This window comes from Meles meles, chromosome 8, assembly GCF_922984935.1.
Source record: "Meles meles chromosome 8, mMelMel3.1 paternal haplotype, whole genome shotgun sequence".
Taxonomy (NCBI): Eukaryota; Metazoa; Chordata; class Mammalia; order Carnivora; family Mustelidae; genus Meles; species Meles meles.
The window spans coordinates 65,680,292-65,696,294 of NC_060073.1; the positions used below are offsets into that span (position 1 = coordinate 65,680,292).

The 16,003-nt window shown below is 46.4% G+C and overlaps 1 protein-coding gene across 1 annotated transcript in view; it reads right to left on the minus strand.

The window, feature by feature from the left end:
- Positions 1-16,003, minus strand: part of TENM4 (teneurin transmembrane protein 4) — a 593,562-nt gene that overhangs the window by 171,455 nt on the left and 406,104 nt on the right. Inside the window, exons 12-13 of the mRNA XM_046016487.1 lie at positions 13,896-14,110; positions 12,038-12,248 (exon numbers count right to left, since the gene is read on the minus strand). Coding sequence (XP_045872443.1) covers positions 12,038-12,248; positions 13,896-14,110 — 426 coding nt within the window. The remainder of the gene's footprint in view (positions 1-12,037; positions 12,249-13,895; positions 14,111-16,003) is intronic.

Genomic DNA, 16,003 nt, shown 5'->3' on the forward strand with positions numbered 1-16,003 from the left:
CTGGGCTTGACTGGAGAGATAAAGGAGCTCTCTCCCCGAGAACAGACCCTTGGGTACAAACTCTTTGGCCCCGAGAAGCCAGGGGCTGAGAAAGCACCCGTCCTGGGAACCCGCTGCCACGGGACACGGGAAATGAGGGGTACCGGAGGCAGGAGGGCCTGACCTGGGAGGAGCCCAGGTAAAGCGTGTAAGGGCCAGTGTAGAAACGGCGGATTCTGGAGTCAGACTGCTGTAAACTCCATCCTTGGCTCTGCCCTTAGTCCTCACATAACTGTGGCAAGTGGGTAACCTGTCTGATTCTCTTTTCTTCATCTAGATAAAGGAAATAATCGTAACTCCTGCTTCCCTGGGACTAGGACAGAATTTAAGTTAGGTCATGTATGTATTACACTTAGCACACTCCTGGGACCCGGCAAGAACTGAAAACCATCAGGGACGATTATTGCTAATAACAATAATAAACACTGTGTAGCATCTACCGCATGCCCGGCAATGTGTGTGGCCTTTAACAAATATTAACTCATTTTATCTCAAAATTACCCTCGTGAAATGCATGCTAGTATTGTCATCATTTTTCAGATAAGGAACTGAGGCCCTGATACGTTAATGATCTGCCCCAGGTCACACTGCTAATTAGTGGCAGAGACTGGATACCAACCAGGCCACCTGGCTTCGGATCTAACCATGAAGTCACATTACCCCTGTCTCTACTGCCACAGCACATAATATAATTGATCTGACTTAGTCTGCCTTACATGGGAGGCAACACGTACAGTTTAGGCCATGAAGGGCTTACTCAGTAAGGCAATCCATTTCTAGAGGGTCAGCATGCACCCTCCCCTGTATTCCACTTTTCTCCACCCTCAAACTTGAACCTGGTCTTTTCTCATCTTCACTGCCCTCTCCTGCCCCACAGGAAGTGGGGTCTTTCTTCCTTTCCCAGGGATGGTCCTTTTGCATCTGCCCTCCACTCTGAGTCTCCCACCTCTTTCATTAATCATCTCCCGTCTCTCCTGGGCTCCCAATCTTCCCCCTGGCTCCTTGCCCACAGCTGACAACACGTTCAAGGCTCCCCCCACCTTGTATAAACCTTTCCATGAACCTGCCTCCTCCTCAGGTTACTCCCATCTGTCTCCTTCCCTGCTCTGTCTAGAAGGAATTGCTTCTACTCTACGCCTCTCACTCACTTCTGAACTCCTAGTGACCCTGCTTCCGCCTGCAACAGGGGGCGGAACCTGTGTCTGCTGAGGTTGCCAGTGACCCGCTGATGGCCAACTCCAACAGCTTCTTTGTCAGCAGCTCCCTACCATTCCTCTAAGGCTACTTTCTTTGCATCTCCCCAGCCTACCCTCTGAATGTTGGGGTTCCATCCGTGCTCCCTGCTTCTCAGTACTCTACTGTCCCACCTGCCTCTTCCCACACCCACCCCGATGACTTTCTGTCTCCAGGTCACAGCTATCTCCAAGTCAACACCTATTTATCCATCTGCCCATTAGTAAGTGTCAAAAACAAACATCCACTTAGAAATTCTATTAGCTGCTCAAATCTAATGTGAACTTACCCTTCATACTTCCTTCCTCTCACAAGCCAACTTCCCCTCCTCACGCCCTAATTTAATTAATGCTATCCTTATGTATCCATTCTCCAAGGTTGAAACTTTCTGACTCCCCCTTACAGGTAAAATACAAGTGGTCAAGAAAACAAGTCTATAATGTCTTGTAAAGCAGCCCCTCCTTTATACAAAGCAGCAAAATTTGCCCCAAATCAGGTTCTCTTCCTTCATCTAACCCTACTGGTTACTTTCAGTTGGCCGCCTTATTTTTGTGTGAGAAACCAACCCATTTTTATATACCACTGCCAAAGAGATCCAGCCAAGACCTGAATCATGCTATACCTTTGCTCAAAGACTGTCCTGTGCTCCCCATTGCCTTCAAAGCCAGACTTCTAGGTTGGTTTACGAAGCCCTTCCAGGTTGTCCCTAGGCTCATTTTCTAGGCTCTTCTCTGGGAAGCATCCCCTTCAAGACCTCTAGCCACTCGCAGTAGACACACTGGGCACTCTCACACAGAGGCATGAGGAGCAGCGTGTGGATGCTGGGGTCAGACAGACCTGGATTTGAATTCCAACTCCTCACTGACTGGGTACAGGACTTCAGCCCGAGTCATTTAGTCACTCGGAGCTCCACAGCCCTCTGGGGAAAATGCCTACTTTGTATGCCTGTTGTAAGCATCTGAAAAAGTTTATGTAAAATATCTAAGATATACTGAGATATAGTATGCACTGAGTACATAGTGGTCATTAATACCATTAATTTAGCCAAATAGTTCGGAGAGGCAGGGGTGAGTTTACAAAGACTGACAAACCTGAAATTAGAAGAATGGGACATTTGAGGAGTTTCCTATGGAACTGGAAGATCAATTTATAAGAATATGTAACACTTAGTGCCTTGGAATGTTCTGGAATCCAAATTTCCATTTTTGAGCTGCAGCAGTTCTGGTACAGAAAGACTGCAAGACTTGAACCAGTTTGAGAGTTGCTTTGTCTCCTAAATCCAGCATCCCTGGGACAGAAAGAACATTCCTCAACCAAGTGCCTGGCAGTGCCCTGAATTGGCAGTTGGGTCTTCTTTCCTTCAGAACTGCTCACAAGAAGTTCATGCCCACAGAAGAAGGATCTTGGCTGCAAGGAGTACCTGTGATCTCTGACCTTTTCACTTGGGGCTCACTGTCCATCTGGCGAGGGTCTGCCATGTTCGGAGTCCTGTGCCAGGCAACCCAGCTCCAGGAGAAGTCACTGGGATCAGATTCGGAAGATCTGGCTTCATGTCCTCAGGTGAGCCACTATGCACAGACTGTTTCCTCCCCTCTAAGTGCAAATAATGATTCCTTCCTGCGCAGTCATCAGTGGTTATATCCGAGGCTGAGCAGAGACGGGTACCGTTTTATCTCCACGTCTCCTTTTTGTGGAGCAGCTCCTTCTCTCTATTCCTCTGACTTGTACACTGCTTCCCAGCTCACTCAGCACATCTATCACGGCAAGTGCCTTATGCTTCCCAACCTCCTCCTGCTTCCCTGGCGGAGGGAGCTGCCCTTGCCTCTGCTCCCAGGGGAGCTTGTGCAGCCCTCTCCGTTGGTGCAGACCACATTACAATGGAGTTCTGTATGAAGGGTCAGTTCCCCAAGCTGACTGCAGGCTCTCGGAGGGCAAGGCATCCGTTTTATTCACTGATGAATCTCTGCCACTTAGCAAAGCAGATGTTCAGCAAATGTTAAATAATTAAGAGACACTTCAAAACATGCTAAGGATGTACCATGAATTACATGCTTTCATGTCGTAGTCAGACTCCCTAGTGTAGGTTTAATTCCCAACTGCAGGGGAGTTGGGTGAGGCTCAGACTCAGCCAAAGTCCCATTGCTTATAAACAGTGCCGTCAGAATTCAAACCCAGGCCCGTTTGACTCCAAAGCCTTTGACCTTTCTCCAGGCCACACCATCTCTCTGGCCAAAGTGATCATTTCAGCTAGCTTCCACCAAGGTAACTTGGTTAGGGTTATTCTGAAAGGAGTGCTAGTGAACTGGAGGCTGTCTATGCAGTCAGGGCCCGCATATCAGTGCTACTGCCAAGGCAGGGAGGAAAGACACCACCATGTGAGAGTCCTGTTAAAGGTACTGCTCTGTCCTGAGAGAAGTCAGCTGGCAAGACGGGGCTGAGTAATTGCCTTTATCAAATGTGAGAGAAAAGAGCTATCAGAGAATAAAAAATTCATTCTCAGTTATAAAAACAAAGCCATCACTGTCTCAAACACTAAACCATTGAGAGCGAGATACCTTCTATCAGAAACTCAACCTGAATGGGGGTGGGAGTAGGGGTTCCTTCGGCAGGAGGACAAGGCAGGGGCTGCCCTGCAGCTGCGGACGACAGGCACACTGTGAGTTAGGAGGTGTGAATGCCATTCCCTCTAAGCCCCTGTCTGTCTTGATGACTGTCTGACTGTGAGAGTGTGGAGGCACACAGGGGATACTGTCACACACTAGAGACCCAGTCACTAAGGTGTCAGCGGAAGCACAGGCTTTGGGTTGCCAACCCAGCTCTGCTATTTCCTATGTGTGAGATCTTGGCAAATAGCATTCGATCTCTGAACCTCGTTTCCGTGTCCATAATTCTGTATGGGAACACACAGAATCCAACTCCCCAGGTTGTTGGGGACCTGAGGGATAACACCCCCAGTACAGTACCCAGCATAGAACCACCAGAACTGGATCGACAGAGTGCTGGGACTCTGATCCTGGCCCTGGGGCTTGGTGGCTATGTGTCCCTGGACAAGGCATGTGACTTCTCTGAACCTCAGCTGGCTTCTCTTTAAGAGTACGATTTAAGTAAATAAACAGTTTGGGGCACGCGGGTGGCTCAGTTGGTTAAGCGTCTGACTCTTGGTTTCAGCTCAGGTCATGATCTCAGGCTATGAGATCAAGCCCTGGGTTGGGCTCCGAGCTGAGCGTGGAGCCTGCTTAGGATTCTCTCTCTCTCTCCCTCTGTCCTTCCCCCTCTACTTGTACGTGCACTCTCTCTTAAAATAAAAAATAAAAAGCTTGCAAAGGCTCTTGGCATTCTGCATCCCAAAGTGGCAGAAACATCAACCAAGAGTGAATGGAAGCTCTGGCTATGGATTGAGGAAGATGGCTAAAATGCTGAAATAGGGGCGGGGGTCCTAAAATATCTAGATGCTGTCTGTTAAACTTCTTGCCGGCACATTCTTCTGGTCCCCTTCCTGCAGCTCTCTGACCTTCACAGGCGCATTTGCCAGTGGCATGGCTTCGTTGGCCCTTGAAATGGACCATTCCTCAGCCCTTCATTAGCATCATCTTAATACCTGGGGTTTGCCAATAATCTCCAAGCATCAGTACAGAGATCAAATGTGTTCATTTTTATTCTCAGGCCAGCCTGAGCCCCTGTCCAGACTCCTGTTATAGCTTCCTCCCTGGAGTTGCAGCTCCAAAGCTTGAGAAACTTTGAAATACATAAATCAGATTAGGTCACTCTAGCTCAAAGTCTCACAGTGGCTTCCTGTTACCCCTAGGATAAATTTAAAAAACAGAACTCTTCACATGCAATCTTAAATCCCCATCCCGGGAGCCATTAAGCTCTTTCATCCATCCCCACACCCCACAATGTGACTATCTTAAAGCTCCTTGAACACTTCCAGCTCTTGCTTATCCCAGGGCCTTTGCACATGCTCTTGCCTCTGCTGGTAAATTCTTTCCCCTGACCTTCATCTAAACAACTCCTGCTCCTACCCTTGCCCCAGCAATCTAAACTAGGTCTCCTGTTTGTTTATCTGGAGCACCTTCTTCTCTTTGCCACAATGAGTATTTACTATTTGCCATTATATATTTACATATGTATTTGACGACTGTTTAAACTCAAGACCATCTCAAACTGTCTCAAGCACGTCCTTTCTTTCTTCCCCAGCCTGATGTGCAGAGGAGTCACGGAGATGCAGCAGTCACCCTGGGACCACAAGGGGGCAAGCATGAAAAGAGCAGCCGGATCTGAGGACGGCAGGACATGAGCGGTGGGAAGAGCCGGGTACCCGATTCCACCAGTGGGTGCAGTCTTGGGCCCCGGATGGACACCCTAGATGGGCATGCATGAGAACATCACACCCTACTGCAAGGCCATCCTAGCAGGGATGTTGTGATGTGCACATGAAACACATTTCTAACCATTTTCCTAGAGACCGTTTGGTACCTACAGTGTCCTTGAGCTATCTTTCCTTCTTTCCTACCCTTGAGGTCCCAGGTCCCAGAGGGTTCAGAAGGTTCAGCAGTCCAGGGGAGATCCTGTGGGGAGTGGAAGAGGTGGAGGGGGCAGAGGGGAACCCTGTCCTCCTGTCTGCACTGAGCGGGGTCAGCTCAGTCCCCGGTCTGCAGCTGCAGCACTCTGATATTCCTAGCTCTCTGCCATGAAAATGGATTTTTGCCACGGACTTTCCCCAACGTGCCAGCCCGAGTTCTCCCTCGGCCTCTGGTTTCATTCCACTTATACCAGTCTGCTCCGAATCAATCACTGCTATCAGGGAGAGGTGAACGCACAAGGCACTTTTCCAAAGATGTGTTTCCAGTAGAAATTTCACGAAGTGTTGCCAATGTCATTTACAAGAAGGTTAGCTGATTACTGAGAGACCTCGATACTTCATCACGTATCATATCTCATAATTCAGAGGAAGGGAATATGGGAATGTGGGGGCAGAGCTTATTAAAAACTGAAAATCATTCTGCAATAACTTCTCTTAGTCTTTTCTTTGAAGTAGTGCAGGTTTTTACACAAGGTAGAATTATAGGGTGCCGGGGCTTTTTCGCCTAGATGCTCGGAAACGCACTCAGAGGGTAACGAACAGCAGCCTTATCTGATCAGAGCGAAGGAATTATGGAAATGGTACAGTCTGCGGGTCTTTGGAAGATCATCAAGGACCCAGTTTTGACTACTTGGAGGATAGATAGAAGCGCATGGGAAAGATCTGTGCACATCTAGAAAGAGGAATGGGGTGCAGACACAGCAAATAAGAACGCCACCAGCAGACTGGACCCAGACCTTCTATGCTTCCTGGCTCACCCTTTCCCTCCCTTCTTTTTCTCGGGAAATCACAAAGCTCAATCCCAGCAACTTCCTGTCGTTACATAAATTAATGAGCTCTTGTTCTGGGCTCCATAAGATAAACCTTCTGGCTCTAATCATTTTGTTCCCTACCTCAAAAGCCTACAGTGGTACCCAATACCTACAGAATGAACTCTGCCTTAGGGAGGCATGCAAGCTTGTCCCCAACACCTCCCTCCTCCCTGCCAGGGCATCCTGCATTCTGGTCAAACAGAACTTCCGGCTCTTTATAGCCAGCTTCCAGTTTTTGCCTACTTCCCTTTGCTTACACTGTTTGTACCACGTGGAATGAAGTCATCAGTGCCCATCCCCCACCCCCGGCCCAGTGTGGAAATCCCATACATCCTTTAGGATCCCATCAAATGCCACTTCATCCGGGAGCCCTCCCTGACCCATCCAGCTGGACACGCCCGGGGCCTTCCTCCAACCCTTGTGGCACTTTGACCAGTGATTCCAGAAGGGACCTTTCTTTTCTCCTTTCCATGGATTAGAGACACTTCCTGTTTCAGTGCTTCATCAGACCACAAGCTACTCTTGCCAGAAACCATGTCCTACCTTTTCTGTATCTCCCAACTGGGAAAAAAGCAAGAATGCATTGTTTACTGGAGAAAGGAAGGAAGAAGGGAAGGGGGGAGAGAGGGACGAAATCTGCTTCTAGTCCGTGGACCTGGGTCCATTTGCAACAGCCAGCGGCCCTGGCATGAACAAAAGGATTCTTCTCTTTCATTAGTACGGATGCCCTAGACCAGGAAGACCAGGGCATGTTTCTCACAAAAACTGGTGGGTCTATGGTTTCTAACAATGATTCTCATTTCTCTTCTAAATTCACCGTGGGGCATCTCTGGTATTTTCCAACTTGGCTCATCACTGCCACAATGTCAGGCTGATCTGTCCTCTTACGCTTTAGCATCAACCAGAACTAAAAGATAAGATGCTCTCTGGAGACCCAAAACGCTGCAACACTGATTTGTCAGGTCTGGGGTTTGCAAGCAATGCGTCTGAAGATATTTTTATTTTTGAAGTTTTGGATGCTGTGAGCTTTATTTTTTCCTCCTATGGTCTTTTTAATGACTTCCAAGGAAACTTCCTGGGTTAATGTAAGATGCTTAGTTATATTGGAAGCAAGTTAATAAAAGGGAAATTAAATTCCATATAATACAAATAGAAATAAAATATTTAATAGTGTCACAACAAATAGTAAGCTACCATGGGGCAGACTGGGGAAATACAGGGTTGGGAGAGCAAGTTGCCATCCTAGCCCCACCCTTCCTAATAACTGTGCTACTTTGGGCAAGCCAATTAAACTCTCTGAGCCACAATTTCTTCATCTGTAAAGTTGAGCTCACCATATGTAGTGTCTAAGTTTCTGGGATGATTAAATCACACGCAGGAAAGGGCTAAGCGTGGCCCCCTAACACACAGTAGGCACACTCGGAGTATGTGTTGAGTGAATAAACAGGTGGGAAAGAGAAGTGTCACACTCGAACCAGAAACCTGATCCTGGGAAGGAGGCAGATTGCTCAAGAAGGAAAAGCCCAAGCTTTGGAGACTGTTGGATATAAATTCATGTCCCAGCTTTTCTCTGGCCATCCATGAACCTTAATTTCCTCTTCTGCAATAGGGGGTGATCGTAAAAATAAGAATAATCACCTCACTGAGTTATCTAGAGGCTTAAAGAAAATATTTAATGCCCTTTGTAAATGGCACCACTGAATTATATTTTAGTTGCTCGTATATATCCGCCTACTTCATTCAATACTTGGGGTCAGCAAGGCTACCTGCCCCCCGGGGACCCAGGACCAGAAACAACATTATCTTCAAATTCTGGATCTCCACGTGAGAGGGAAACACTGTTCTTTCTGAAAACAGCTGCTCTGTTTTATTCTAAAACTTGCTCGGTTTCAGTGGTGTGTGTGTGTGTGTGTGTGTGTGTGTGTGTGTGTCTGTAAATGTAAATGTATCTAGTTCAGAGGGAGCTCAGTCAACATCAGGTTTCTGTGTGTATATCTTTATGTATACAGTTATTAAAGTGCTTTTAGATTTTTTTCAAGGCAGAAGATAAACTCATTTAATTTAAAATCATCAGCTGGATTGCATTAAATGGAGGGAAAAGCAAAAATGTACACAATACACCCATTTGTTAAATTAAATGCAATTATTTCTCCTGTTACTTAATTACAAACAGACATAAATACCCTGGATTCTGACATCTCAGATCTTCTAGATCTGCGTTTCAACATGTAACGAAGGGAGGGTTATATTCCAATCTCTGCGTTAAGGAAACCAGAGACTTACAGTTGTATGTGGGGACCATAATGAGTTCACTAAAACAAGACCCAAACTTTTAATTAACCTGCCAAGACAAATTACAACTCACAGCTCACAGGTAACAATCACAGACAGCTGAGATTCAGCTGCCATGGACTCTTGGGGAGAGAGGGATTAATAGCAACATCAGAATCTGTCTGTTTTTGTATTAAAGAAAAAAAAAAGGTATTCATTAAACAATCACTGTAGCTTGAACAAAGACAGACAAGTCCAAAAGGCAGCAAGAGAAAGGTGGGAGGAGGAGGACGGTGGAAGAGGTTATTGGCAACTTCCATTGGCTGGGTGCTCACAGGGCCTAAGCCTGTGCTAGGCATTTTGTACCTGCTCTAATCTTCACAACAGAGATTGCAGAAGGCTATTATAATTTCATTTTCTATATAAGAGAAATGAGTCTCAGAGAGGTGACCTGACTGTGGTCACCGAGCTACGGTGGGCGGTTAGGGGAGGAAGGAAGAGAAAGCAGTGCTCATGAGGTACTTGTTCTCACAGCTTAGTTTTAGACCACTGGAATCAGGATTGTCTGGGCTCTACCTAAGGCTTGGTGGGTCATAACTCCTGGGGACAGGGCCCAGGAATCTAAATTTTAAACCGGCTTCCTGGGTGACGCTTTGTACAGCAATGTCTGAGGCCATTCTTAAGACACCATAACCCCTTACTACTCAAAATGCGGTCCACAGATGAGCAGCATTGTATCTGGGTGCTGGTCAGAAGTGTGGAACCTAATGACCCAGCTGGTGAAGAAGGTGTCACAAGACACCAAGTGGTTCACGAAGCCCCCAAAAGTACAGGATAGCCTCTCTGCTCTAAAAGATACCATAGGGTTAAGGAAGATAAAGGCGGATTTTATCATTAAGCTAAGAATGGGAAAACCAGAGGGAAAAGCAAGACTATCACCTTAATTATGGCAAAACAGGTTAGCAAGCTCTGACAAGCCAAGAGTTGGCAAAGGTACCTAACTGTACCTACGTTTTATTTCTTTGAGAGGCACAACTTCATTACAAGTAGCTTTCCCTGGGGGTTTATATTAATATCTTTTTATATTTATGCTTAGTTATTAAAAATAAAGACTTCTGATCAGAAGAGAGCTCAGTTCTGAGCAAGCATGATTGCGAGCCATGCCTCAGTGAAGTCAGGCCGTGAGACAACGAAGGTTAACTTCAGGCACCACTAACAACTCGATAGTCTATGCTGCTAAAATGAAGCCACTGCGTCCAGAAAGAAAAAAGAAACCGGGTCTGGAGCCTGGCAAATCCCACAGAGTAACAGCCTCATTGATGGTGAGGGCCATGAGTGGTTGCTCAGTGACGGGATGGGGTTTGCACCCAGAGCCTCCCGTTCCCCAGTAAGCAGCCAGCAGGGGGCCCGAGCAGAGGGAGCGCCATGCTCTGGCTCACGGCCTTACCCACTGAGTCACCCTGCACATCGGGGCCCGGGCTGGAGGGCACAGAAGATTACACTGACGTCCTCACCCTTGAGGCCCTCAGAGAGCAACAGCGAGGGCAGACCCCTCCCAGTTAGGGATGGCACAAAGTGCTCTCTCCTCCCTGGGAGGGACGGCCCTCCACTGTCCTCATTTTGCCAAAAGCGGAGACCACGGAGCCCGCAGGGACAGCAGAAGGGTATAAACCATGCCCCATTTAGTGGGAAGGTGGTCTCTGCCTCGACACTAATGGCAAAATGGCAAGGGAGAGGGAAATGTCCTGACCATGATGACTGCTGTTTAGAAGGAGAAGGCAGGGTTTTGTGGGAGTTTTAGGGATCCAAGGACCAGATTCAGAGGTTTTTATTCAACTCCATTTTCCATGTCCCAGAGGCTCCCAGCCGAGGATTGAGACAGGGTTTGGAGGTGAACTCTATACCACATAAAGCTTTTCATTAAGCAGAAACCCTATTTCCAAGCATTCTGGCTAGTGGAGTTTTATTTTCTATAAGTTTTATTTTCCTGCAGGGGATTTTGTCTCCAGGCTATGTCATAATGCTTCCAATATAAACTCAGAATAAATGAACCACTGAGACTACTGTGTCCTATGGCCATCTAAGGAGGAGATAGAGTCTATGGGATGTGCAGGTGATTCCTTAGAACAAGATGCTGGGCTCCCCAGACACTGGTACGCTTGTGGAGTGGCCTAGGGGCTCACTCTGAACTGAGGGCTGTAGCCCTCTTCCATGACGAGGGACCGAGAAAGTGTTAAGCCCTATTGCAAACATCAGAGCTCGTTCTCTGTGTCAGAGATCAAGACGTCACTGTTTTCAACACAACCCCAGTCTGGCTGATTACATTGTTCATCCAGACCTGTGCTCTGCCATTCTCACTCTCTCTCTGAGCCTTCATCTTCTTTTCTCAATTGCCAGGGACTGTTAGCTCCAAAGGCAAAATAAACAAACAAACAAAAAGCCACACATACTCAAAAACAAAAACGCAAGGGGCGACGGTGGGGCTCAGTGGGTTAAAGCCTCTGCCTTTGGCTCGGGTCATGATCTCAGGGTCCTGGGATTGAGCCCCGCATTGGGCTCTCTGCTCAGCGGGGAGCCTGCTTCCCCCACCCGCCCCCCGCCTGTCTCTCTGCCTGCTTGTGATCTCCGTCTGTCAAATGAATAAACAAAATTTAAAAAAAACATTTAAGAAAGAAAAACAAAAACCCAAATCACAAATCAATACATTGAGCCAAAAAAGGTATACAGGTGTGGGAGAGAAGTGACAAGAAGAGATGTTGCCTCTATGTGGCTGGTCAGACAGGGTTCTTATCTCATTATCAATTCTACCTCTTGGTTTCAATGTAGCAGCTGGTCCACAGTTAACACAGGAAAGGCAGTAGGTAATAGCCCAGAATAGCCTGCCAGCCCCTCCTGCCATTCCTCCCGTTCCTCATTTCCCTGATCCCCACTTCCATCCTGTCCAGCAAGCCCAGTCAGGATGGACTCATGCCAGACTCCAGGTGGCATCGACAACTGTGGGCAAGATGCATTCCCTTGTTGGCTTCAATCCACAGAATCCCCAGTATCCTTCCACCCGAAGAGATAAGATCCCACAGACCCCAGGGGAGGTCTCCCTTACCAACAGCAGTGGTGAGAAAAGAAACCACTTCAGACTCCTTCCCATCATTGTAGAAAGCCAGGTGCCAGATTCCAGAATCCAAATACTGGATGAAGCCAGTCTCATGACTAGATGGGGGGACGACTCCCCGTGATTGGCGCTGGGGTCCCTCCAGGCTACGTGCCTCCTGTGTCAGGAGCCTTCTTCCATCCAGGAGCTCTACAAAGTCAAACTGAAGTACAAAGAGGGCACAATTAGCAGTGTGTCTGCTTCACCACATGCTAGATCCTTCTTCACACTTCTCCTGGGGAGCACACAAGAAACCCAACCTAGAGCAGGCAAGAAGGCTAAAGCCACATGCAGGTTGATCAACCAACTTTGACTCCTTCCCAGACCTCGTTTTACATGGTAATAGTCTCTAGATCCCCTGTGAGTGCAGCATAATTAGTGAATTATTTTTAGTCTCATTTTTCTGTAATTTGGTGTATATGTGGGCAGTCTTCTTCTGGCTGAGTCTGTACCAAGATGAACATGCTTTTCCAATGGTGGGCACATCATGACTGGAAACCCGGCCATTTAATGACTGCACCCCAATCTGCAAGGGATGGTGGGAATCCCAGGGCTCAAGGATCCGGACTGGAACACTGGATGTGCCTTAAATGTCAATCAAGTGCAAATGAAAATTTGATTTGTATCCATCTTCCTGTTATCAAGGATCCTTTCTAAATGCTCCAGTTTCAGCGATCAGTTTCAGGGGACCAAAACTGGATTAGCTCAAAATTCTGTCAATAATTGCATGCTGTGTCAGATATAGTGCTGACTGACCAGAACCTGCTAGCGTGAGACCCAAGAGAATTCACTCACGTGGTGTTAACAACAGGCAGGCGGTTAAGTCCTACTGGCCCACCAGCAAGCAAACTGAGCAATTATGTCTCCTACCTATCTATCTTTAAAAAAAAAAAAAAAACAACAGCAACAAGATATCAATCCACCTACCTAAAAAACCTATTGTTTTTAAAAAAAACTAGATATCTATTTTATTTCACATATAAATGAAGTCCAGGACTAGGACTGCTGTTCTACCAAGAAATCAGGGGCCACAGCTTTATTTTCCTGTGATTCTACCATCAGCAAATACATTTATGTAGCTTTCACCTAGAAATCTTCCATAACGACTGGGGCTACGAAGGTTGCACGTGGCCTGGGGGTATCTGATGGATGCCTCTGATTTATGTTACTCCAGTCCCAGAGCTGGGAGGACCTTACCAAGTCTATTCTTTACCCATCATGACTGATAATTGGGAAATCATCCTGGATGAGTCGTCAGGTATTTCTAGTGTGTGTGGGTCAAGGTAACTGTGAACCCCCAAAGGACAGAAGGGATGTAAGAGACTAGGGAAGTAGCATGTCCTCTGAGCCAGATCCTGCACTGGCTGCCTTATAAATGTTCTTCTAGATTCTTCACAACAGCCTTGTAAACTGGATATTGGTGTTGCCACTGGAGAGATGAGAAACTTGCTGAGTGGATGAGTCCCTGGCTGGAGGCTTCATAGCTGATGATGAGAGCATTCAAACTCAAGTGTGCCTGCTTTTCTCTTCAGGTTACATTTCTTGGATCATTTAACATAGGTGACTGGGTAACAGTAGAAAGGCTATTGGAGTATTTCCTAAAATTCCCTTTTCTTAAAAAAACCCAGGGATAGAGCCTTACTCATCAGAAAGTTAGGGTTTTAGAGAGGGAAATGGAGGAATGGGCTATCAAATACACGAAATGCCCCTCAAGCACAAGGCTCCGGGTGAAAGCACTAGGCTTCCTGACTTGAGGTTAAGATGCGGGATAGGAGCCCAATGTGAGCAGGGGATGTGGCGTTCTGATTACCTGTGTATGTGAAGGAGGAAGGCCTTTTCTGCCATAAATGCCAACCAGAGCTGCCTTTCCCAGAGACACATTGAATTTCAGATGCACAGGGTGGTCTATGAACACCTGAGATCTCCAGAAAGTGCCAGGAGGAATCTTCTGGGAAGCCCGTCTCCCCACGTCGATTTCTCCAGAGTCTATAAAACTGTCCTCTGGAAAGAAACTACTGGGCTTTCCTACCAAGACACAGGGAAGGGAAGACAAAGACAGCACAGTTAGCCACAAGTGACACACGGGGTTAGAGCCCCTGAATCGCAAGACCGTCCTGTGCCTTCTATACTTCTCTCCACAATGTTCCACTGCCAGCCCCCATCCCCACTCCTCAAGGAGGAGTAAGAACGTCCAGAACCTTTTTTTTTTTCCCCAGTGATGCTCAAATTGTTCTGCTAAAAATATGCATTCTTCCAAAGCAGTATGGGTCCTCCCCAAGGGCCATCTGTATACTGCATAATTCCACAGCTTGTTAAGATATATTTTGATCCCCAAGATAATCATTTGCGGTCACAGAAGAATAACTCGTGTGTGTGTGTGTGTGTGTGTGTGTGTGTGTGTGTGTGTGTGTGGTGTAAAAGCATGCATGCTAAAACAGGAAGGATAGTGCAAGCAAGGTGTTGTTATTAAATTTCCCACTCAGAATGGTTCCCCCAGCAGTGGGGAGCAGTGGGAAGTTGAAGAGGTATTTTACAAGTTTACATGTTTATGTCTAATTAGAAGCCAAATTTTGAGGTTAAGACATATAGATGGGGATTTATGTCAGGAGCAGGAGGAGCAGGAATAGTGTTGGGGAAGATGAAAAAGGGAGGGTACTTCTGAAGGGAGGGAATATTTCTGAAAAATGCTTCTGAGCCTGGGATGGAGGTCTTCGAATATCATTTTTGTGCTAAAATTGGGGGATGGAGAAGTTGTAAAGCTTTGGGAATTTCTCAAGTTCAGGCACAAAGCCTATGACATACTTGGAAATTCAACCCGGGTCCCTGATCCTGCAGATTGCAGGGGATGGAATCAGATATATGGTCCCTTGCCCATTTCTGTCACCAGTCAGGAGAGTGATAGCTTTCGGGGGGGGGGGGGGGCACTTGAAGTACCAGGAAGGAAGGCGGCTTATCAAACTTCCTCTATTTAGTAATTAAGCACACTCACATGTGAAAACTATAAACTCCACTTCCTGCCAGACATCGGGCTTCTGAGGAGTTGGGAGGGGACAGAAGGAGGTGACAAGGATGTTAGAAGACCACCCTTAGGACATCGACAAGCCAAACTCAAGCCAGCAGACTACATCCTATTTGTCATGAGGAATCACCCCCTGGGTATCCTAGTTTCCAGATTTATTGTTTTGTTAGAGATGTTCGAAGGGACACTTTAGAGAGCAAGAATCCATTTGTAAAGAAAACACGTTTGTGGGAACTTTTTTTTATAAAAAGCATTTGGGGAATAAGAAATTAAAATGTCTTTTTTTCCCCTAGCTTTGTAAGATTCCTTACAAAGCACATTTGATGCTGAAATGGAGCTTGGCAGGGCATTGTTGTAGTCATAAAATATTTTACTGTTTTAAATAATAAAATTCAATTTAAATGTTAAATTTCTCCATATGTTATCATTCCTTTACAAACTCCTAGGCAGAAACATCAGGTTTTTAGCTTCAAACCATTAAATGTTATTTTAATTAAAAATATGCCAAAAAAAAAAAAGTTAAAATGCATGCTCTCAATAAAAGCACCCTAGTATTCTGAGCATGGGAAAGAACTTGCATTTGATTCCTTTATGGAAGGAATGTGCCCCAGACTTTTACCTTGAAAATATAGACACACACAAACCACCACACTGTGGTTCAAAGTTCAAAGACAGAAGCCAAATTCACAAGGCATTAGGATGGAAGAGAATGACTTTCACATTCTTATCTGATTTGGGGGCTCCCAATTCTTTTGTATTCTAGGTAGAAAAGAGCATACCTTATAGCTTCTAATTCTGCTAAGGATGTAGAACTGAGTTTCCTCCTAGAAACTGCATAGAAATAAGCCTGAGACTGCTAATTCCAAGGACTCATTTCCTTTGTGAGTAGGTGGGAGTCA